This window comes from Rhinopithecus roxellana, chromosome 4 (genome assembly GCF_007565055.1).
Source record: "Rhinopithecus roxellana isolate Shanxi Qingling chromosome 4, ASM756505v1, whole genome shotgun sequence".
Lineage (NCBI taxonomy): Eukaryota > Metazoa > Chordata > Mammalia > Primates > Cercopithecidae > Rhinopithecus > Rhinopithecus roxellana.
The window spans coordinates 37,570,779-37,593,755 of record NC_044552.1 but is presented as its reverse complement, the minus strand read 5'-3'; the positions used below and the strand labels follow the sequence as shown (position 1 = coordinate 37,593,755).

The window sequence follows — 22,977 nt, the reverse complement described above, 5'->3', positions numbered from 1 at the left end:
TTTCTGGCAGCTGGTAGACTGGGAGCCATCCTTATTGGGAGGGGACTTGGGCTGCCCCTAATGAGCCTTTGTCCTAGGTTCTGCCCTGGTTTTTGCCTCCCCACACAGGAGCAGCCCAGCTCAGGGCTGAGTCGTGCAGCCATGAGGACTTGGCTGGAAGGGCCTGATTCAGCTCCAGAACCCAGGGAGGGAGCCACAGTGTGGGAGGAAGGAGCCTGGGAAAATCGCCTCTGGATGCAGATCTGGGGCTTCTATTCCCCTGCGCACTGAGGCCTCTCCCGGCCCAGCCACAGCCCTGCTCCAGGCCGTGCGAGAAAGGCAAATGCTTTGAAAGTTTTGGTGTTGGACCAGCCAGCCATGCGCTGAGAGCCGCTCTTCAGCCTTCATCAGCTGCCAGCTCAGCCCGGCTGCTTGGCTCCTGCTGCCCCAGCTTCCCACAGGCCACCTCCAACCATGGTCCACCCTAGTCACTCCACACCCTGCAGCCTCACAACTCAGTCCCCACCCACTAGGCGCTACCCTGCATCCAAGAAACCTGATTGCCAGGAACCCCTGACCCTCATGGCAGCTCAGCCCTACTCAGGGTACAGCCGCCTGCCCAGGTCAAAACCAGAGTTTTCTGGGAGTATATAGTTTGGCTGTCCCTGATCCTGCTCAGGGAGAAGCCAGTCACAAAGCTCACTTTAGCACTATGCAGTGGCCAGCACCAAGTGCCATCGCCCATGCAAAGGTTGAAGTCAGATTCACAGTGTGGACTTGTCAGCCCACACAGTACCTGCTGGACAACATCAAGAAGAAAGTAGAGTGTCCCTGTGTTAGCCGGGCTCCAGCTGGAACACTGCCCCTGAGAAGGAATATTTCCCCTGACTCTTAAGTTTTCTCTGGGTGCTTGGGGTCCTCTGCCTCTCAGACCTGCCCTCAGAGTTTGATAGTTCCTAGCCTGGTACTTTCCTGGTCATGCATCTCCAGAAAACAGATTGCTTAGGGTTGATGAGGGTGGGGGGTCCAATAGGACAAAGTGTTCCTACTCCACTGCTTCAGCCTTGGACAAGAAGCACAGACCCAGGAAGATCCATTCCCTCCCTTGATCACCCCACCAGCCTAGAGTATCATCAGGGTTCAGGCTCCATAGGACACAGTCCTTCAGCCCCTTGAGCTAAGACAGACCAGACTGCCTTATCTGTATCTGCCTACCGAGGGAGGGCAGCTTGCAGCCTGCCTGGGCCAGGTGCTGCCCTGGAGAAAATGGAATCCTGGAGTCCTCCAACCTAGACCCTTCTCAGTTCATTGCTGCCAGCACCTTAGCATGCCTGGGCAAGGGCTTGGTCCTGCCCTGCCCTCACACCAGCCTGCCTGCCTAGGCTTTGGCCACCTCTTGCCGCCAGTATATAATGTGGGGGGCGGGGGGCAGTGTTCTTGGACAGAGTGGCCTAGGCCTATCAGCGGGGACGGACTCCTACCCAGAGAGCAAGGAGAAACTGGCAGGGCAGCTAGGGAAATACAGTGCCCCCGCCTGGCAGGGAGCAATGCTGCACAGGCGGGAGGGTGCTGGTGGAATACGGTAGCAGCATGTGGGGCCAGTGAGAAAACCACTGCCTCCCTCCCTCGCATTCCTGTCACACTCCTGTCCTCTCCTCGTCCCTGGCTCAGCTGGTCGCCCGGGAAACACACAGACTCAACGTGCCAGGAGTCACGTAGCATCTACCTGAAGAGCCAAGCACTTGCTGTCACCTTCACTCACTTTCTTACTGCAACTGCTGAACAGGCTGAGCCCAGCCAGCTGCTGTCGCCGCCTCCAGGACTCAGGGAAAAGCCCCCTGCAGACTTGGTGCTGCAGGTTCACAGCCCCCGCTCTCTCTTCTCTCCCCGAATCCCTCCTGCCCCCTAGCAGCCACTCTTCTCCAGAAGCTGTGTTTTGAGGATGTGATAGGTTCAGGTTGGTAAGTCAGGAGGGGGGCCTCCTGGGTTTCCTGGGCCCCCAGGGTCTCACCCACCTTGCTAGTATGGAAACCCCATGCTGGGGCGTACTTACTCTAATTACATTCTCCTGCCATCCTGGAAGAAAGGCAGCTCTGGGATTAAGATCGACGGAGAGTAGGCCAGGCTGGGGACCAGGGCTGTCCGGGGGCAACAGATGGCTTAAATCCTCTCAGATGAGCACCAAAAAAATTTTAGTCACACACAAAAAATAAATGGCCATGGGTTTCCAGTGGGAGAAGCACCCCCACCCCCTACAAGGGCCGTAAGAATCATATACCACCTAGACGCCTGAGGACAGAGGAGGAGGAGGGAGAAACCCCTGGTTGCCAGATCCCTATCAAATCAATGAGTAGCAGAGTCAGGCTGCGTGGCCCAGAAGGCTGAACACTTGTCAGCCAGGCTTCCAAGGAACTGGGGCAGGAAGAGCCACCTGCACACGTCCCGAAGGGAAGGCTGACCCTGGGCACCATGTGCTCCACCACCCTCGGCTCCCGTATGCTTGCCTCCCTCGCCCCCTTCCCGGTCCTAAACAACCACCAGCAGTAGCTTTCAAAGGCAGCCAGGGAGGCAGGCCCATTGCTGCCCTCTGCTGCCTGAACTGAGCATTGCTGCTGAGAAATTGCTTGGGAGGGAGCCCCAGTCTGTGTGCACCTGGCAATTCTGAGGCCTCTGCACCAGCCCAGAGTGGAGCAAGGAGAGGAGCAGTGCCCTCCAGCTCTCCTCCTTTACCTCCCAGGACACCGATTCTTGCAAGGCACCTTCTAGTTTACATTTCCCTTTCCCATCCTCTGTTTCATTTGATCTTCCCAAACACCCAAGGGAGGTGTCTTTCTTATTCCAAGGGTATCACAGGTGCCTGTTGTAGCTGCTCCGTGGCTATTTGCTGATATAGTGGAAGTTCAGGGAGCATTGAATGGCAAGATACTACCTAGGAATCTAGGCTCCTGACCGGCACGGTGGCTCACGCCTGTAATCCCAGCACTTTGGGAGGCTGAAATGGGCATATCACCTGAGATCAGGAGTTCGAGAGCAGCCTGGCCAACATGGTGAACCCTCATCTCTGCTAAAAATAACAAAATTAGGCGTGGTGGCATGCACCTGTAATCCCAGCTACTTGGGAGGCTGAGGCAGGAGAACCGCTTGAAACCAGGAGGCAGAGGTTGTAGTGAGCCGAGATGGCAGCGAGACTCTGTCACAAATATATATATATATATATATATATGAAACCTCCTGACTCACGGCTGCATCTATGCCACCTGGCTGCAGCCCAAGGTCAGAGAACTCTTAGTCATTACCCTGGATCCAGCAGGGGGACAGTCCTGCCACCCCAGAACCAGCTACCCACTCCCATGGAACTTTGCAGATCCCTGGATACGGCATGACAACTCATGAGGACAACAGCTCTCCCCCTCCTCTCTTCAGCCAAGGTGTCTCTTGTCACTTTGGCCAAGGGACAAGATGTCAAGTCATTGGCCTACCTCATGGACACAGAGCAGGAGTCCCAGGAACAGGGCCAACCTAAACCACACCTGCTCAGAAGCCACATGAAGTCACCCTGAACAACTGCCTCAGACCCTGAAAGGAAACAGGTATCCTAACTGGCCAGGAAACAGTTGCCAAATCCCATCCCTCCAGCCAGTCCTGGTGTCCCAGGGAACTCCTCCTTGGGGTTTTGGCCCCAATTAGCAGCCCAGCCCAGCTGCTGCCTGCCTGGCAGGGGAGCCTCCAAGCAGCTCAGACCGCTCTTTTCCTAGCTGATAAGGAAGGGGACTAGGGAGGAAAATCAGCTGTCTGCTCTCCTGTGACCATCCACACTTCCACTCCATCACCATGACCCTCATCAAACCATCATGAGAAAAAGGTGGGCCTAGGCTGGGCATGGTGGCTTATACCTATAATCCCAGCACTTTGGGAGGCTGAGGTGGGTGGATCTCTTGAGCTGAGTTGTTCAAGACCAACCTGGGCAACATGGTGAAACCTCATCTCTACAAAAAATACAAAACCTAGCCAGGCATAGTGGTCCACACCTGTAGTCCCAGCTACTCGGGAGGCTGAGGTAGGAGGATCACTTGAGCCTGGGAGGCGGAGATAGCAGTGAGCCAAGATTGTCCCACTGGCCACTGCACTCCAGTCAGGGCAACAGAGCAAGACCATGTCAAATAAAAAAAAAAAGAAAAGAAAAACTGTGCCTGACTTCCTGGAGGCCTTCTGGTAGTAGTGGTTCTGGGAGGCGGGACCTGAAGGTTATGGGGAGGTTTCCCAAGGTAAGGCCAGGAGCATCCCTCCCCTGAGGCCCATGTGCACAGGAAATGCCAGGAGTCCTCAGCTTCCAAGGTTCCAGCTCATAAAGCAACATGGTGGGGTGGACTGGGAAGTGGAGCCAGCAGCTGATCCTGCAGCCCTGAGGTCATGACATCAGGGCAGGATGCCTAGGGCCTTGGGTAACTGCAGCTCACCCACCTGCCAGGCCCAGATCCCACAGCTCCCATAGGCCTGATGAATTCACTTGCCAACTGGACACATCAGAGTGGCTCACCAGGCTGGAGTGCAATGGTGACCAATCACAAGTAACATCAAACTCCTGAGCTCAAGCGATTCTGTCACCTTGACCTCCCAAAGCACTGGAATTACAGGCGTGGGCCACCTTGCCCAGCCCCCATCCCTGCAGCCTTTAGGAAGACTCCAAAGTCTCACATTTTACTTCTCCTGTTGCAAGGAAAGACAGCTGCCTCCAGGGTCCACCTTACCTGAGACGGCAGAGGGCAGATAGGGCTGATGGTGTTCCCTTAGGAAGATTTTGCTGGGCCCCACCCCATCTAGCTGACTTTGGTCTTGGCTGCAGAAGCTCTATCACCCTCTTCATCCCTCTCGCTGCACAGTGGACGAGGCTTCATGGGCAAGGCAGCGCTGCTACACCAGTCCCTCTCACCCAGCACAAAGGAGAGCCTCATCTTCTGATTCTGGAGCATCCAGCTGCAGGTAAGAAGGCTGCAAAGGGCTTCCCAGACACACCCTGAATCAGGGGACAGGGCTGCTATCCTCAGATTAGGGGAATGAAGAGGACTTCTGTAGGCCCACCCCTCAGCCCCTGGCTCTGAGGTTCCATCACCACTACTGTTCCAGGCTCCCTTTGTCAACAAGGGGCGCACAGCCCCCATAGGCTCCTGGCAAGTCTGGGAGCAGAGATGGAGGAGATGAGGGGAGTCTGAGAAGTGTGTCTGATGGGCGAGAAATGCCCCAACCCCTATAGAGCTTCTTCATATCCCCCGACTTGTCCAGGAGACCCTCCTATCTGTCACTACAGCACTGGCCCTGCTCAGAGTAGCTTGACTCAGATGTTCCTGTATGATGGAAGCCCAAATGATCACTCCTTGGTGGCAGCTCCTCACTCAGAACCATTGCCTGGCCCCTGGGGCACTGCAGTAGCCCTGAGATGGCCTCATGATCCCTGGCTTGCCCTGCCCTGTCTCGAGCCACCTGTGCACCACTGCCTTATTGTCACAGACCTGCTCACAAGCCACCAGCAGCTTCTAAGGCCTTGGCCTTCTAGGCTGTCCTAGGCCTGCCCCAACTCATCTCTAAGGACTTGCTGCCACTAAAAAAATTAATATTAAGGCCGGGTGCGGTGGCTCATGCCTGTAGTCCCAGCTACTCAGGAGGCTGAGACACTAGAATCGCTTGAACCTGGGAGGCAGATGTTGCAGTGAGCCGAGATCGTGTCACCGCGCTCCAGCCTGGGCAACAAACTCCGTCTCAAACTCCGTTTCAAAATCATCATCATCATCATCATCATCATCATCACAGGCTCACTTTGATATATTGGTCCTCACAAACACTGCAGTTTTTATAAACTGAAGGTCTGTAGCCACCCTGTGTAAAGCAGTGTATCAGTGCCATTTTTCCAACAGCATGTGCTCACTTTGTATCTCTGTGTAACATTTTGGTAGTTTTCACAACTTTTCAAATTTTTTTTTGTGTGTGTGTGAGACAGAGTCTCGCTCTGTCACCAAGGCTGGAGTGCAGTGGCGTGATCTCGGCTCACTGCAACCTCTGCCTCCCAGGTTCAAGTGATTCTCATGTCTCAGCCTCCTGAGTAGCTGGGACTACAGGTGTGCACACTACACCTGGCTAATTTTTATATTTTTAGTATAGATGGGGTTTCACTATGTTGGCCAGACTGGTCTCGAACTCTTGGCCTCTAGTGATCCGCTGCCTCGGTCTCCCAAAGTGCTGGAATTACAGGCATGAGCCACCGCACTCGGCCCTTTTTTTTATTATTATATTTGTTACGGTGTTCTGTGATCAGTGATCTTTGATGTTACTATTGTATTGTTTTGGGGCACCACGAACTACATCCATTTAAGATGGCAAACCTAATTGATAAACATGTGTCTTCTGACTTCTCCCAACCCTCTCCCTCTCCTCAGGCCGCCCTATTCCCTGAGACACAACAGTCGTTAAATTAGGCGAATTAATAACTCTACAGAGGCTGGACACGTTGGTTCATGCCTGTAATCCCAGCACTCTGGGAGGCTGAGGGAGGTGGATCACCTGAGGTCAGGAGTTCGAGACCAGCCTGGCCAACATGGTGAAACCCTGTCTCTACTAAAAATACAAAAATTAGCCAGGCATGGTGGCACATGCCTGTAATCCCAGCTACTCAGGAGGCTGAGGCAGAAGAATCACTTGAACACAGGAGGCGAAGGTTGCAGTGAGCTGAGATCGTGCCATTGCACTCCAGCCTGGGCAACAGAGTGAGACTCTGTCTCAAAAATAAAATAAAATAAAATAACTCTACAGTAGCCTCTAAGTGTTAGGTGAAAGGAAGAATCCCACACCTCTTACTTTAAATCAAAAGCTAGAAATGACTAAGTTTAGTAAGGAAGGCATGTCAAAAGCTGAGATAGAGCCAGGCATTGTGGCTCATGCCTGTAATCCCAGCACTTTAGGAGGCTGAGACAGGAGTACTGTTTGAGTGCAGGAGTTCGAGACCAGCCTGGGCAACACAGCAAGACCCCATTTCTACAAAACAAAAAAAAAATTGCCAGGTACGGTGCACACACCTATTGTGTGTGCTGTTGCACTCCTCAAGAGGTTGAAGCAGGAGGATCACTTGAGCCCAGGAGTTCGAGGTTACAGTGAGTTATGATCACGTCACTGCACTCCAGCCTGGGTGATGAAGCAAGACCCTGTCTCTAAAACCAAAAATAAAAAAAAAAATTGAGATAGGCTGAAAGATAGGCCTCTTATACCAAACAGCTAAGCTGTGAATACAAATAAAAGTCCTTGAAGGAAATTAAAAGTGCAACTCCAGTGAACAGATAAATGATAAGAAAGTGAAACAGCCTTCTTGCTGATATGTAGAAAGTTTGAGTGGTCTAGATAGGAAATCAAACCAGCCACAACCTTCTCTTAAGCCAAAGCCTAATCCGGAGCAAGGTCCTAACTCTCTTCAATTCTATAAAGGCTGAGAGCTGCCGGGCGCGGTGGCTCAAGCCTGTAATCCCAGCACTTTGGGAGGCCGAGACGGGCGGATCACAAGGTCAGGAGATCGAGACCATCCTGGTGAACACAGTGAAACCCCGTCTCTACTAAAAAATACAAAAAACTAGCCGGGCGAGGTGGCGGGCGCTTGTAGTCCCAGCTACTTGGGAGGCTGAGGCAGGAGAATGGCGGGAACCCGGGAGGGGAAGCTTGCAGTGAGCTGCCTGGGTGACAGAGCAAGACTCCGCCTCAAAAAAAAAAAAAAAAAAAAAAGGCTGAGAGCTGAGGAAGCTACAGAAGAAATGTTGGAAGCTAACAAAGGTTAGTTCATTGACTGGGCATGGTTGCTCATGCCTGTGATCCTAGCACTTTGGGAGACTGAGGCAGGAGGATGGCTTGAGCCAAGGGGTTGGGGCCAGCCTGAGCAACATAGGGAGATCCTGTCTCTACAAGAAATAAGTCAGGCATAGTGGCACACACCTGTAGTCCCAACTACTCAGGAGGCTGAGGTGAGAAGATCACTTGAGCCTGGGAAGTCGAGGCTACAGTGAAGCATGATCACGCTGTTGCACTCCAGCCTGTGCAACAGAGTGAGACTCTGTCTCAATCAATCAATGTTAGTTCATGAGATTTAAGGCAAGAAGCTGTCCCTATCACATAAAAGTACAAAGTGGAGTGGCAAGTGCTAATGTAGAAGCTGCAGCAAGTTAACCAGAAAACTCAGCTAAGATCACTGATTAAGCTGGCTACAATAAACATAGATTTTTAATGGAGATGAAACAGCCTTCTATTGGAAGAATATGCCATCTAGGACCTTTTTTTTTTTTTTTTCTGAGACAGAGTCTCGCTCTGTCACCCAGGCTGGAGTGCAGTGGCACAATCTTGGCTCACTGCAACCTCTGCCTCCCAGGTTCAAACAGTTCTCCTGTCTCAGCCTCCTGAATAGCTGGGATTACAGGTGCAGGCCACCATGCCTGGCTAATTTTTGTATTTTTAGTAGAGATGGGATTTCACTATGTTGGCCAGGCTGCTCTCGAACTCCTGACCTCAGGTGATCCGCCCACCTTGGCCTCCCAAAGTGTTGAGATGACAGGCGTGAACCACCGCACCCGGCCTAACATCTAGGACTTTCACAGCTAAAGAGAAGTCAATACCTCTCTGTCTCCGTCTCAAAAAAAAAAAAGCTTCAAAGAACAGGCTGACTCTTGTTAGGGGCTCATACAGCTGGTGACTTTAAGTTGAAGCCAATGCTCATTTACCATTTTGAAAATCCTAGGGCCCTTAAGAATTATGCTAAATCTGCTCTGCCTGTGCTCTATAGATGGAACAACAAACCCTGGATGACAGCATGTCTGTTCACAGCCCGGTTTACTGAATACTTTAAGTCCACTTTTGAGACCTACTGCTCAGAAAAAAGGATGCCTTTCAAATTACTACTGCTCATTGACAATGCACCTAGTCACCCAAGAGCTCTGAAGGAGATGTACAACGAGATTAAAGTCGTTTTCCTGCCTGCTAACACGACATCCATCCTGCATCCATGGATCCAGGAGTGACTTCACCTTTCAAGTCTTATTTTAAAAAGACATTTCATAAAGCTATAACTGCCATAGATAATGATTCCTCTGATGGATCTGGGCAAAGTAAATTTAAAACATTTTGGAAAAGATTCATCATTTTAGATGACATTAAGAATATTCATGACTCGGCCAGGTGCGGTGGTTCACACCTGTAATCCCAGCACTTTGGGAGGGTGAAACGGGCAGATCACAAGGTCAGGAGATCAAAACCATCCTGGTTGACACAGTAAAACCCCGTCTCTACTAAAAATACAAAAAAATAGCTGGGCGTGGTGATGGGCGCCTGTAGTCCCAGCTACTCAGGAGACTGAGGAAGAAAAATCACTTGAACCCGGGAGGTGGAGGTTGCAGTGAGCTGAGATCATGCCACTGTACTCCAGCCTGGGCGACACAGTGAGACTCTGTCTCAAAAAATAAATAAATAAATAAATAAGAATATGTATGACTCATGGGAGGTCAAAATGTCAACATTAACAGGAGTTTGGGAGAAGTTGATTCCAACCCTCATGGATGATATTAACAAGTTCAATACTTCAGTGGAGGGCCAAGCACAGTGCCTCACACCAGTAAGCCCAATATTTTGGAAGGCTGAGGTGGGTGGATCACTTGAGGTCAGGAGTTCAAGACCAGCCTGGCCAACATGGTGAACTCATCTCTACTGAAGATACAAAAAATAGCCAGGCATTGTGGCGCATGCCTGTAATCCAGCTGTTTAGTAGGCTGAGGCAGGAAAATCACTTGAACCCAGGAGGCAGGGGTTGCAGTGAGCTGAGATCACACCACTGCATTCCAGCCTGGGCAAAAGAGCAAGACTCTGTATCAAAAAAAAAAAAAAAAAAAAAAAAAAAAAAGGCCAGGCTGGGCGCGGTGGCTCACACCTGTAATCCAACACTTTGGGAGGCCAAGGTGGGCAGATCACCTGAGGTCATGAGTTCAAGAGCAGCCTGGACAACTTCGTGAAACCCTGTCTCTACTGAAAATATTTTAAAAATTAGCCAGGCACAGTGGCAGGCACCTGTAATTCCAGCTATTCAGGAGGCTGAGGCAGGATAATCGCTTGAACCTGGGAGGCAGAGGTTGCAGTGAGCTGAGATGGCACCATTGCACTCCAGCCTGGGTGACAGAGTGAGACTCCATTTCAAAAAATAATAATAATAAAACGTCAAAATAAAAGTAAAAAGTAGAAATACAAAAATTAGCCGATCATGGGCCAGGCATGGTGGTTCACGCCTGTAATCCCAGCACTTTGGGAGGCCAAGGCGGACAGATCACAAGGTCAGGAGATCAAGCCATAGATTTTTGATGGAGATGAAACAGCCTTCTATTGGAAGAATATGCCATCTAGGACTTTTTTTTTTTTTTTTTTGAGACAGAGTCTCGCTCTGTCACCCAGGCTGGAGTGCAGTGGCACAAGTGCTCTGTCACCCAGGCTGGAGTGCAGTGGAGTGCAGTGGCTAACACAGTGAAACCCCATCTCTACTAAAAAAAATACAAAAAATTGGCCAGGCGTGATGGCGGGCGCCTGTAGTCCCAGCTACTTGGGAGGCTGAGGCAGGAGAATGGCGTAAACCCGGGAGGTGGAGCTTGCAATGAGCCGAGATCATGCCACTGCACTCCAGCCTGGGCAACAAAGCGAGACTCCATCTCAAAAAAAAAAAATTAGCCGGGCTTGGTGGCTGGTGCTTGTAATCCCAGCTATTCAGTAAGCTGAGGCAGGATAATCTCTTGAACCCAGAAGGCGGAGGTGGCAATGAGCTGAGATCATGCCATTGCATTCCAGGCTGGGTTACAAGAGTGAGACTCCATCTCAAAACAAAAAGAAAGACTTCAGTGGAAGAAGTAACTGCAGACATGGTGGAACTAGAAAAAGAACTAGAATTCAGAAGTGGAGCCTGAAGATGTGACTGAATTGCTGCAACCTCATGAATGGATGATGGGTTACTTGAATGGATGAGGGGTTGCTTCTTATAGATGAGCAAAGAAAGTGGTTTCTTAAGCTGGAACCCACTCCTAGTGAAGATGCTGTGAACATGGTTGAAATGAGAACATCAAAGGATTAAGAATATTACCTAAGCCAGGTTCGGTGGCTCACACCTGTAATCCCAGCACTTTGGGAGGCCGAGGCAGGCAGATCACAAGGTCAAGAAATCGAGACCATCCTGGCCAACATGGTGAAACCCCATCTCTACTAAAAATACAAAAATTAGCTGGGCATGGCCGGGCACGGTGGCTCACGCCTGTAATCCCAGCACTTTGGAAAGTTGAGGTGGGCAGATCACAAGGTCAGAAGATCAAGACCATCCTGGCTAACACGGTGAAACCCCATCGACTAAAAATAAAAATAAAAAAAAAATTAGCCAGGCATGGTGGCAGGCGCCTGTAATCCCAGCTACTCGAGAGGCTGAGGCGGGAAAATGGCATAAACCTGGGAGGTGGAACTTGCAGTGAGCCGAGATCGTGCCACTGCACTCCAGCCAAGGCAACAAAGCAAGACTCTGTCTCAAAAAAAAAAAAATTAGCTGGGCATGGTGGCACGCACCTGTAGTCCCAGCTACTCAGGAGGCTAAGGCAGGAGAATCGCTTGAACCCGGGAGGTGGAGGTTGCAGTGAGCCACTGCACTCCAGCCTGGCAACAGAATGAGACTCCGTCTCAAAAAAAAAAAAAAGAATATTACCTAAACTTAATTGATAAAGTAGTAGCAGGGTTTGAAAGGATTAATTCCAAGGCTGAAAGAAATTCTACTGTGGATAAAATGCTATCAAACAGTACTGCATGCTAGATAAATCTTTTGTGAAAGGAAGAGTCCATTGATGTGGCAAGCTTTGTTGTCGTCTTGTTTTAGAAAATTGCCATAGCCACCCCAGCCTTCAGCAATCACCACCCTGACCAGTCAGCAACCATCAACATCAAGGCAACACCCTCCACCAGCAAAAAGATTACAATTCACTGACCGGTCAGGTGATCATTAGTATTGTTATGAAATAAAGAATTTTTAATTGTTTTTAACATTTTTAGACATAATGCTATTGCATACTTAACAAACTATAGTATAGTATAAACACAACTTTTCAAAAAATGTGTGACTCACTTTACTGCAGTATTCACTTTATTGTGGTGGTCAGGAACCAAACTTGCAATATCTCTGAGGTATTTTTCTTTTTTTTTTTTTTGAGACGGAGTTTTGCTCTGTTGCCCAGGCTGGAGTGCAATGGCACAATCTCAGCTCACTGCAACCTCTGCCTCCCAGGTTCAAGCAATTCTCCCTACCTCAGCCTCCCAAGTAGCTGGGTTTACAGGCACACGCTACCACACCCAGCTAATTTTTCTATTTTTAGTAGAGACGGGGTTTTGCCATGTTGGCCAGGCCGGTCTCGAACTCCTGACCTCCAGTGATCTGCCCACCTTGGCCTCCCAAAGTGCTGGGACCACCGTGCCCAGCTGGTGTGTTCATTTTCATTTGAGTCCTTACTATGCATTAGGCACTGTTATAAATATTTTGTACATGAGTTTACTCATTTAATTCTCGCATCCAAATGCTCACCAGGCCTGACCCTGCTTAGCTTCCAAGATCAGAAGAGATTAGGCATGTTCAGGGTGGTATAGGAGTAGTCCATTTAATTCTCATAACAACTCAATGAGGTAGAAAATATCAATTCTCCCCTTTATAGAAATGAGAAAACTGAGGCACAGGGAAATGGAGGGATTTGCATGAAGTCACGCAGCTAGTAAGGGGCCAATTCAGGATTCCAACCCAGCCTGTCTGATTCCACAGACCTTGCGTCGCCATCCCCATCCTGAGATACCGCCCAGTTGGGTCGTTCACTGCTCTTCAGAAGTGTTTCCCCCTAGAGGTGTGGGTGACTATTGTCCTGTAGTTCCTATTGTCATTTAAACTATTGCTACTTAACAATCCAGTTCATGCCAGAGCTGTGGAGTCTAACACTTTAACACTTACTGTGTCCTTGGGTTTAACTCTCTGAGCCCCTGTTTCCTCATCTGTAAAATGGGGATAAAAATAATAGGCTGGCTGTGAAAATTAAAATGAGATAAGGCATGGCAAGAGCTGAGTACGGTGCCTGGCACACGATAAGCGCATCATGTTTCATGAGTTAGTTGTTATTGTTGTCATTATCATTGCCGTCATCATCATTAGATCCTTCTCATTCTCAGGAACACCCAACAAGGGAAGAGAAAGAAGTGGGGCGCTGAGTCTGTGCCTTGGTCCTGGCCACCAGTGGCCTAGAGCCTGGCACCTGAATTGGGTCATAGCATCCGAGGACATGTTGTTCTCTACGGGAGATGCTCAAGGGAAGGAAATGGGGTCAGCAGCACCAGCTATGTGCCAAGCATTATATCCAGTCCCCAAATCCCAGACTCCCAAAAGTAACAGCTGAGATGTAAGTATGGCTAATATTTTCAGGGATATTTGGGAGAAGATTCCCAACCTGCCTCCATTCAAGATTGCTACAAAAATCAAGAGACACTGAGATACCTCCTCTCTGTGAAAACATATGGAAAACAATCCTACCTTTTGTAATTCAAGAACATTCATCAGTGTGTACTATAAACTGGGCCCTGGGGAAGCCCCACCCTCAAAAACCCATGGTGAACTACCAATTCCCACTAGGCCCTTGGTTCCAGTCTCAGAGAAAAATGGCAGGTGGCATGGCCCACTGCTGTGGCCTGAGGACAGATTCCATGGCCTCAAGGTAATGGACTATTACCTTTGGGAATGTCATGCTCCAAGGAGTCCATGAAATCCAGGGAGGGGTCCAGGTCAGCCTTCTCAAGCAAGGTCTTATTCTTTAGCTCAACAGGCTCCCTGAAATGGAAGTAGGAGCTGAGCTTCTTGGCCTCAGACAAGGACAGTCCTAGAAAGAGGTGGCAGGCAGGAAAAGGATGGTTAGCCCAAAACCCCCCAGCCCCCTTTCTCTCTGCACTGGGACCACATGGTAGGGCTTACAAAAGACCCTGTCAACCACTGACAGAGAACTGAAGGAAGGAAAGGGATTAGCGTTCCCTCAGTCCAAACTCGGACCAGATCCTGCCATAAACAGAGTCCAGCCAGGCGCGATGGCTCATGCCTGTAATCGCAGCACTTTGGAAAGCCAAGGCAGGCAGATCACCTGAAGTCGGGAGTTTGAGAACAGCCCGGCCAACATGGCAAAACCCTGTCTCTACTAAAAATACAAAAATTAGCCGGGCATGGTAGTGGGTGTTTGTAATCCCAGCTACTCGGGAGGCTGAGGTAGGAGAATCCCTTGAACCCAGAAGGCAGGGGTTGCAGTGAGCCAAGATCGTGCCACTGCACTCCAGCCTGGATGACAACAGCGAAACTCCATCAAGAAAGAAGGAAAGGAAAGGAGGGAGGGAGGGAGGAAAGGAGGAAAAAAGGGGAAGGAAGGAAGGAAGGAAGGAAGGAAGGAAGGAAGGAAGGAAGGAAGGAAGGAAGGAAGGAAGGAAGGAAGGAAGGAAGTCCAAGTAGGAAGGAGATAGGAAAAGGCAGGTAGTCCAGACCCATGTAAAGCCCTGGGACCAAGGGACTACATGCTCTCCCACTCCTCAGGCTGAAGAGAGTCAGGGACCAGTGACTGGGGAGCCCATACTGACCACTGGTGCCAGGTCACTCCCAGGTGATAAGGTCACAGCTACTTCTTCTCTGATAAAGTGTGTAAGTACCCCTGCTGGACTCCCAGACATATGTTCTATTGTGCTTGGGAAAAGATACCCCCCAGCCCTTGAGAAGGGCCCCAGAGAACTCACCTTCAAAGGTCCGATTGACATGGGTGGGTCCAAAAGGTGTCTTGAAGAGGGCGCCTCGGGGGATGATGGCCACAGCCTTGTCAATCTGGTCAATGACAGACACCAAGCGGGTCTCTTCCTTGATTTGGACCTGAGGAGACAGGAGAGGAGCCCCCGCTGCCAGGGCACTGTGCCCATCCACCCCTGGCACAAGGTCCCTCTGCATGGCCATCTCACCTGCACCACCACAGTGTAGTGGACACCAGAGCCACACAGATCACTCTGGGCAAGCCCTCACCTTCCTTCCTATCAAGATTTTCTTCCTCTCTTTTTATTTATTTTTTAATTCATAATACATACAGGTGGTATGATATTCAAAACTACAAAAAAAAAAAAAAATCAGTCTTTCTCTCACTCCAGTCTCTGAGCCCCTAGTTGCCCTCACTGGGGACAACCATCATTGAAGGTTTCTCGTGTACTCTTCCAGAGGCATACCATCCTATCAGCATATTTAAATGTTGCTTATTTTGCCTTTTTAAAATATAAAAGTAATCATGCTTACTGTAGAATATTTGGATAATACAGAAAGACATACCAAAGAGAATTAAAACCATTCATAACCCTACCTCCTAAAGATAATCACTGATAACATATTGGTATACTTTCTTTGTGTTTTGCTGTTGTTGTTGTTGTTGTTTTGTCTTTGTTTTTGTTTTGAGACAGGGTCTCACTCTGTCACCCAGGCTGGAATGCAGTGGTGCAATCATGGCTCACTGCAGCCTCAACTTCTCAGGCTCAGGTGATCCTCCCACCTCAGCCTCCCCAGTAGCTGGGAGTACAAGCACATGTCACCAGACCTGGCGAATTTCTGTTTTTTATTATTATTTATTTATTTATTTTTGAGACAGAGTCTTGCTCTGTCACCCAGGATGGAGTGTAGTGCAGTGATCTCAGCTCACTGCAATCTCTACCTCCTGGGTTCAAGTGATTCTCCTGCCTCAGCCTCCTGAGTAGCTGGGACTACAGGAGTGCGCCACCGCACCCAGCTAATTTTTGTATTTTTAGTAGAGACAGAGTTTTACCATGTTGGCCAGGCTGGTCTTGAACTCCTGACCTCAGGTGATCCACCCACCTTGGTCTCCCAGACTGCTGGGATTACAGGTGTGAGCCACTATGCGTGGTCAATTTTTGTATTTTTGGTAGAGACAGGGTTTCTCCATGTTGCCCAGGTTGATCTCCAACTCCTGGGCTCAAGCAGTCTACCTGCCTCAGCCTTCAAAGTGCTAGGATTACAGGGTAAGCCACAGCAGCCAGCCCTCTATGCATATATTTAAAGCAAAATTAGAGTCACAGTTTATATTGTTTCATATCCTTCTCTTCAGTTTAACATTATTTTGCAAGCATTTCCCCTATCATACCATTTTTACACAGATGAAATTTAGTTACAATTACTATCTAGGGCAACCCTGAACAAAAGGATTTCATAGAGATTTGTGGAAGAGCTCGACAGAGAATGTATGTCAACAGAGGCCCCCAGAGAATCACGGAGCCACCTATTTGCCACTGGCGGCCTACCTGAATGGTTTACAAAAGAAAGGTAGAAACTAAGCTTTAACAAGTGCTGAGGCCAGAGTCTTTAAATATGTCACCTTATTTAATCCACACAAGCCTGCAAAGCAAATACACTTATCTCAATTTTACAGAAAAATGAGAATAAAACTGAGGCTTACGGCTGGGTGCGGTGGTTCACACCTGTAATCCCAGCACTTTGGGAGGCCGAGGTGGGCAGATCACCTGAGGTCGGGAGTTTGAGACCAGCCTGATCAACGTGTAGAAACCCCGTCTCTACTAAAAATATAAAATTAGCCGGGTGAGGTGCCAGGTGACTGTAATCCCAGCTACTTGGGAGACTGAAGCAGGAGAATCACTTGAACCTGGGAGGCAGAGGCTGCGGTGAGCCAAGATCGTGCCATTGCACTCCAGCCTGGGTGTGACAGCGAAACTCCATCTCAAAAAAAAAAGAATGGGAAGGCTCTTTAAGACACTGATATAGAAAGATCTCCAAAATATATTGTTAGGTGAAAAAAAGCAAGGTTCGGAATCATGTGTGTAACATACTGCCATGTTTTGTTTTGTTTAGTTTTGTTAAGGTAAAAAGAGAATATGTATAGGTATGGTGTTTGTTGAGGCTTATACTTGCATGAACTGTCTCCAGAAGCAGCAACTAGAAATTTAATGTGAATTCAAATGCCTAGGGGAGTTTTTTTTTTTTTTTTTCTGAGACAGAGTCTCGCTTTGTCGCCCAGGCTGGAGTGCAGTGGTGCGATCTAGGTTCACCGCAAGCTCTGCCTCCCGGGTTCACGCCATTCTCCTGCCTCATCCTCCTGAGTAGCTGCGACTATAGGCGCCCGCCAGCACGCCCAGCTAATTTTTTGTATTTTTAGTAGAGATGGGGTTTCACCATGTTAGCCAGGATGGTCTCGATCTCCTGACCTCGTGATCCGCCCGCCTCGGCCTCTCAAAGTGCTGGGATTACAGGCGTGAGCCACTGCGCCTGGCCTGTTGCCATAATTTCTATTGGGCTGGGTTCTGGATGAGCCCAGGCTCTCTTTTAGGCCCTCCTCCTGCTCTCCTCTTCACTCACCACTATTTCTTCTTCAAAGACCTTTTCACCTTCATTCACCTTCTGCAGCTCAGTGTGTTCATATTCATATGATGGGTCCCCCATGAAGCGGCCCTTCACCACAGACGACTGTGCCACCATCTCCTCTGTGGCAGGGGGCAAGAGGCTCCACTCTGTGCAGTTCAGGCTGCCAACAATATTCACATCACTCTTGGATTCAAACTCCCCTGCTCACCCACTATTCCTATTATCTTCCCTTCTTTCTAGTGGGTTAGGCCCAGGAAAAGCTGTTGAAATGGCCACCTTTCCTCCCAATGCTGTCATGAGACCATCAGAAGCCCCAAGTGATGACTGGGCATGGTGACTCATGCCTGTAATCCCAGCACTTTGGGAGGCTGAGGTGAGCGGATCACTTGAGGTCAGGACTTCAAGACCAGCCTGGCCAACATGGTGAAACCCCGTCTCTTCTAAAAATACAAAAATTAGCGGGACATGGTGGCACATGCCTTTAGTCCCAGCTACTCAGGAGGCTGAGGCAGAAGAATCGCTTAAACCAGGGAGGCGGAGGTTGCAGTGAACCAAGATTTCCCCAGCCTGGGTGACAGATTGAGACTCCGTCTCAAAAAAAGAAAAAGAAGCCCCAAGTGCCAATGGTGAACACACCCCTCATATGTGATAAACAGATTCAATTTCATTCATTCCATGTATGCTGAAATTAAATGAGCCTCTTCCTAGATATCTGGACTATGAAATTCCAGATGAGTTTCTGGTAGCTGAACTTTTCTCAATTGTGTGGACCCATGTTTTGGTGGGCCCTAAATTCATGCTCCGCCTGCCCACTGAGTCAACAGCACAACCATTTCATCCCATTTCTCAGAAATGCCCAGCCTATGTTCAAGGACTTCTCCTTCGAGCCCTTCGGGAGCACTCACCAGGCCCACCCAGTCCCTTCTTTCTCACTTCCTGCTGCTGGAGGTCCTGCCCACTCCTCTCAAATATACCCTGGGCCTAGGTCCCCAGTCTGGCCTCTGCTCATCTTCCTGCCCTTCACTCTCCACCAGTTCCCCCTCAACATAAAAACTGCTCAGCTGGCCGGGCACGGTGGCTCATGCTTATACTCCCAGTACTTTGGGAGACCGAAGTGGGCAGATCACTCGAGACCAGCCTGGCCAACATGGTGAAACCCTGTCTCTACTAAAAATACAAAAAAATTAGCCAGGCCTGGTGGCAGGTGCCTGTAATCCCAGCTACTCGGAAGGCCAAGGCAGGAGAATCGCTCAAACCCAGGAGGCAGAGGTTGCAGTGAGCTGAGATCATGCCATTGCAATTCGGCCTGGGCAGCAAGAGCAAAACTCCGTCTCAAAAAAACAAAAACAAAAACAAAACAAAAAAACTACTCAGCCTACTAAAACAGCAGCCCCCCAAATCCATGTCCTTCTAGAAAATGCTGTTCCTGTCCTTCCCTCCCTCTTTCCCAACTCTCAGCAATAACCTCAGAACAACAATTGCCCTGTGGGGGCCTTTCCTCCCCATCATTTTCACTCTTCAGCCCACTATGCCATGATTTCTGCGCCCACCACTTCAAGAAACTGCTTGGGAGAAGGCCATCCATGACATGTAACAGCCAACAAATGCATCTCCATCCAGTTCTATTTCCTCTGACATCTCCCTTCCTCCTTCTCCAGGGTCTTAAGTATTTCCAGGGACCTATTCTCACCCTTCTTTTCTTTTTGCAGTCTTACCCACCTGCCTTCCAGAGCCCCAGCTACTACCTAGTCCATATCCAGAATCCAACCACTTCCACAGCTCCCACCCTGGCCCAAGCCACCATCCCCTACTGTCTAGATATTACCATAGACTCCTAACTAGTCTTCCTGCCTCCACATCTATTCCCCTTTGGACTAGTCCCCACCCAACTGTTCACACCTAAGCCATCATGTCACTCCTCTGCGGAACCTTCCAATGGCTTCCCATTAAGCCAAGTCATACAATGCCTCACAAGGCCCTGCGTGATTGTTTCCTACTCCTTACCTCTCTGAATCTTGTGTCCTACAATACTCCCCTCACTCATTCTTCTCTAGCCACACTAGTCTCCATGCGGTTCCACAAACACAGTAAGCACACAGGTGCATTTGTACTTGCCTACTTGCCTAGAATTCTCTTCCCTCAGATATTTAAGTAATTAACTCTCTCAGTCACTTCAGGTATCTTGTCAAATGTGACCTTATCAAAGAGGCTATCCCTGACCAAACTATTTAAAATAGTACCCCATCCTGTATTCTCTCTCTCTTTTTTTTTTTTTTTTTTTTGTGACGGAGTTTCACTCTTGTTGCCCAGGCTGGAGTGCAATGGTGCGATCTCAGCTCACTGCAACCTCTGCCTCCCGGGTTCAAGCGATTCTCCTGCCTCAACCCCCCAAGTAGCTGGGACTACAGGCTTGCAACACCATGCCCGGCTAATTTTGTATTTTTAGTGGAGACAGGGTTTCTCCATGTTGGTTAGGCTAGTCTCGAACTCCCGACCTCAGGTGATCCACCTGCCTTGGCCTTCCAAAGTGCTGGGATTACAGGCATGAGCCACTGCGCCTGGCCCATCCTGTATTATCTATCCCCCTTAGCTTTTAATATCATCTGACATAGAACAGATGTGTGTGTTTAGCTATTGTCTATCTTTCCTTCCCTGTCCCCTAAACACACACTACAATGAAAGCTCTACAAAGACAAGGATTTCATTTACCACTGAGCTCCTGGTGCCTAAATCAATGCCTCGCACGTGACAGCACACAGTAGGTGCTCAGCAAATGCTTATAGAATAAAATGAAATGAATCCCAAATCTGTATCTTCAGTTCAACTTTTTCTTCTATATTCCACATCTGTACTTTAATATACTTTCTTAACACCTTGTAACTCAGGCACCTCACACCAAATTCACTATGTCTTCCCTAGTCCTGTCCCTGAATTCTCTCCTACTGAGTGGTGTTAGTACTTAACTTACTCAGCTGCCTAAGCTAGGAGGGGTCAGCCTTGACCTCTTCTTTATAACAATCCTTATTCAACCTCACATGTCCTGACAATTCTAGCACTTAAATCTTTCCAACCCATCCCCTCCTCTGCATTCCCTGGGCTACGTCTTCCTTTCAGGCCTCATTCATATGGACACTACAATGGACTCCTAACCACAGTGCTCACCACACTTTCAGGCCATTCTGCCCACTCTGATCTGAGCAGGCTCTTCTTGCAAGCCCCTCAGTAGCTCCCCATGTTCTATAAACAAAGTTCCATATCCTTTTGCCTCTAGAACCAGTTCTACACAACATCATACTACTGTTCTCCCGAACACTCTGAGCCTTCCCCAGCCAACAAGTTTGTCTAACTGTTCCCTAAATAAATAAGCCGTGACAGCCTATTTATTTATTTATTTATTGAGAAACAGGGTCTCGCTCTGTCACCCAGGCTGGAGCGCAATAGTGGTCCATAGCTAACTGCAACTTTGAACTCTTGGGCTCAATCCTCCCACCTCAGCTTACCGAGTAGCTGGGACTACAGGTGCACACCACCATGCCCTGCAAATTGTTTTTCTTTCCTTTTTTTTTTTTTTTTTTTGAGACAGAGTCTCGCTCTGTCACCCAGGCTGGATTGCAGTGGCATGATGACGGCTCACTGCAACCTCCGCCTCGCGGGTTCAAGCAATTCTGCCTCAGCCTACCGAGTAGCTGGGACTACAGGCGCCCGCTACCACACCCGGCTAATTTTTCATATTTTCAGTAGAGACGGGTTTCACTGTGTTAGCCAGGATGGTCTCAATCTTCTGACCTCGTGATCCTCCCGCCTCGGCCTCCCAAAGTGCTGGAATTAAAGGCGTGAGCCACCACGCCCTGCCTTTTTTGTTTTTTTTAATGGATGAGGTCTTGCTATATTGTCCAGGCTGACCGAATAGACTGCTTTATAAGGTAGTAAGCTCCCCTTTAGTCAAAAAGAGGCTGGCTGGGCGTGGTGGCTCACGCCTGTAATCCCAGCACTTTGGGAGGCCAATGTGGGTGGATTACTTGAGGCCAGGAGTTCAAGACCAGCCTAACCAACATAGTGAAACCCTGTCTCTACTAAAATTACGAAAATAAGAATAAATAAGCCGGGCGTGGTGGCTCAAGCCTGTAATCCCAGCACTTTGGGAGGCCGAGACGGGCGGATCACGAAGTCAGGAGACCGAGACCATCCTGGCCAACACGGTGAAACCCCGTCTCTACTAAAAAAAATACAAAAAATTAGCCGGGCGAGGTGGCGGGCGCCTGTAGTCCCAGCTACTTGGGAGGCTGAGGCAGGAGAATGGCGTAAACCCGGGAGGCGGAGCTTGCAGTGAGCTGAGATCCGGCCACAGCACTCCAGCCTGGGCGGCAGAGCGAGACTCCGTCTCAAAAAACAAACAAAAAAGAATAAATAAATAAATAAATAACCGGTGTAGTGGCGCGCGCCTGTAATCCCAGCTACTCGGGAGGCTGAGGCAGGAGAATCGCTTGAACCGGGGAGGCGGAGGGGCAGTGAACCAAGACGGCGATACTGCAATCCAGTCTGGGTGACAGAGCGAGACTCTGTCTCGAAACAAAAATAAATAAATAAATAGGCTGGATGGTCCTGTATGGTAGTGACCAGGGAGTATGGTAGTGACCAGGGAATTTTCCCCAGCTCTCTCCCCATTCCGCATTCGTTCTCTACTTCCAAAAGCGCCTCCAGCTGCAGAGCAGACACCTCCATTAAAGAGCACCACCCACGCCCTCGGGCGTCTGACCCTTCTCCAAACTGAGCCAGGCCCAGCACTTGGCTGGAACCTGGTTTCTTCTCCAGGTCCGCATTTTCCAGAAACCTTCCCACTGCTTCACCTGCGTTCTTGGCCCTGCCTCTCTTATAAACCCATCCGCACCTAAGTTTCTCTTGGCCTCCTCAGGCGGAGAACACGCTCTCGCAGTGCCCCGCCCTCCGGGACCTCCCCCGTCCACTGCCCCGTCCACTCAGGCTCCGCCCTAGCCTCAGATTCCACGACTTCTCCAACCCTGCCTTTTCCCTCAACCACCTCTTGACCGTCCCCAGGCCCGCCCCATCAGGCCCTAGGCCCTTCCCCATTCCACTCATCTCAGATCCCGCCCACATCTCCCTTGGCTCCATGGGCTCCGCCCCTTTCAATTGCTACGACCCGCCCACCCCGCTCTGCCTCCAGGTAGCCACCCTCTGGGGTCCGGCGATGGCCCCGCCCCGGCGGCCTCCTCACCTGTAGAGCGTCTTGCGCGGTGCGAGCTGGTCCTCACTCAGGCCTTGCGCGATGTAGTAATCGGCGACGAGGCCAAGGATGCGACCCCAGAAGAGAACCCGATCGTAGCGGTAGTCGCGCTTAACCAGCATAAGAGACGTGAGCAGCGAGGCCCGACGGTCTGGGCTGAGGCCCTGCCCACTGCCGGACGCCAGCTCCAGAGACAGCAAGAGGCTGTCGGCGTCCATCAGGCCAGCGTCTCTGCTCAACGCCCGTCGAGTTGCTAGGAGAAGCTGCCTCCATGGAGACCTGAAGCTCCGCCCTTCCG

General features: G+C 49.8%; 1 protein-coding gene across 1 annotated transcript in view; it reads right to left on the bottom strand.

Annotated features, from left to right (window-relative positions):
* Positions 1-22,977, bottom strand: part of RSPH9 (radial spoke head component 9) — a 24,014-nt gene extending 1,037 nt beyond the window's left edge. The window contains exons 1-4 of the mRNA XM_010369742.2: positions 22,671-22,977; positions 17,432-17,597; positions 14,809-14,938; positions 13,770-13,916 (exon numbers count right to left, since the gene is read on the bottom strand). Of these exons, the coding sequence (XP_010368044.1) occupies positions 13,770-13,916; positions 14,809-14,938; positions 17,432-17,597; positions 22,671-22,897 (670 nt within the window). The 5' untranslated portion in view covers positions 22,898-22,977. The remainder of the gene's footprint in view (positions 1-13,769; positions 13,917-14,808; positions 14,939-17,431; positions 17,598-22,670) is intronic.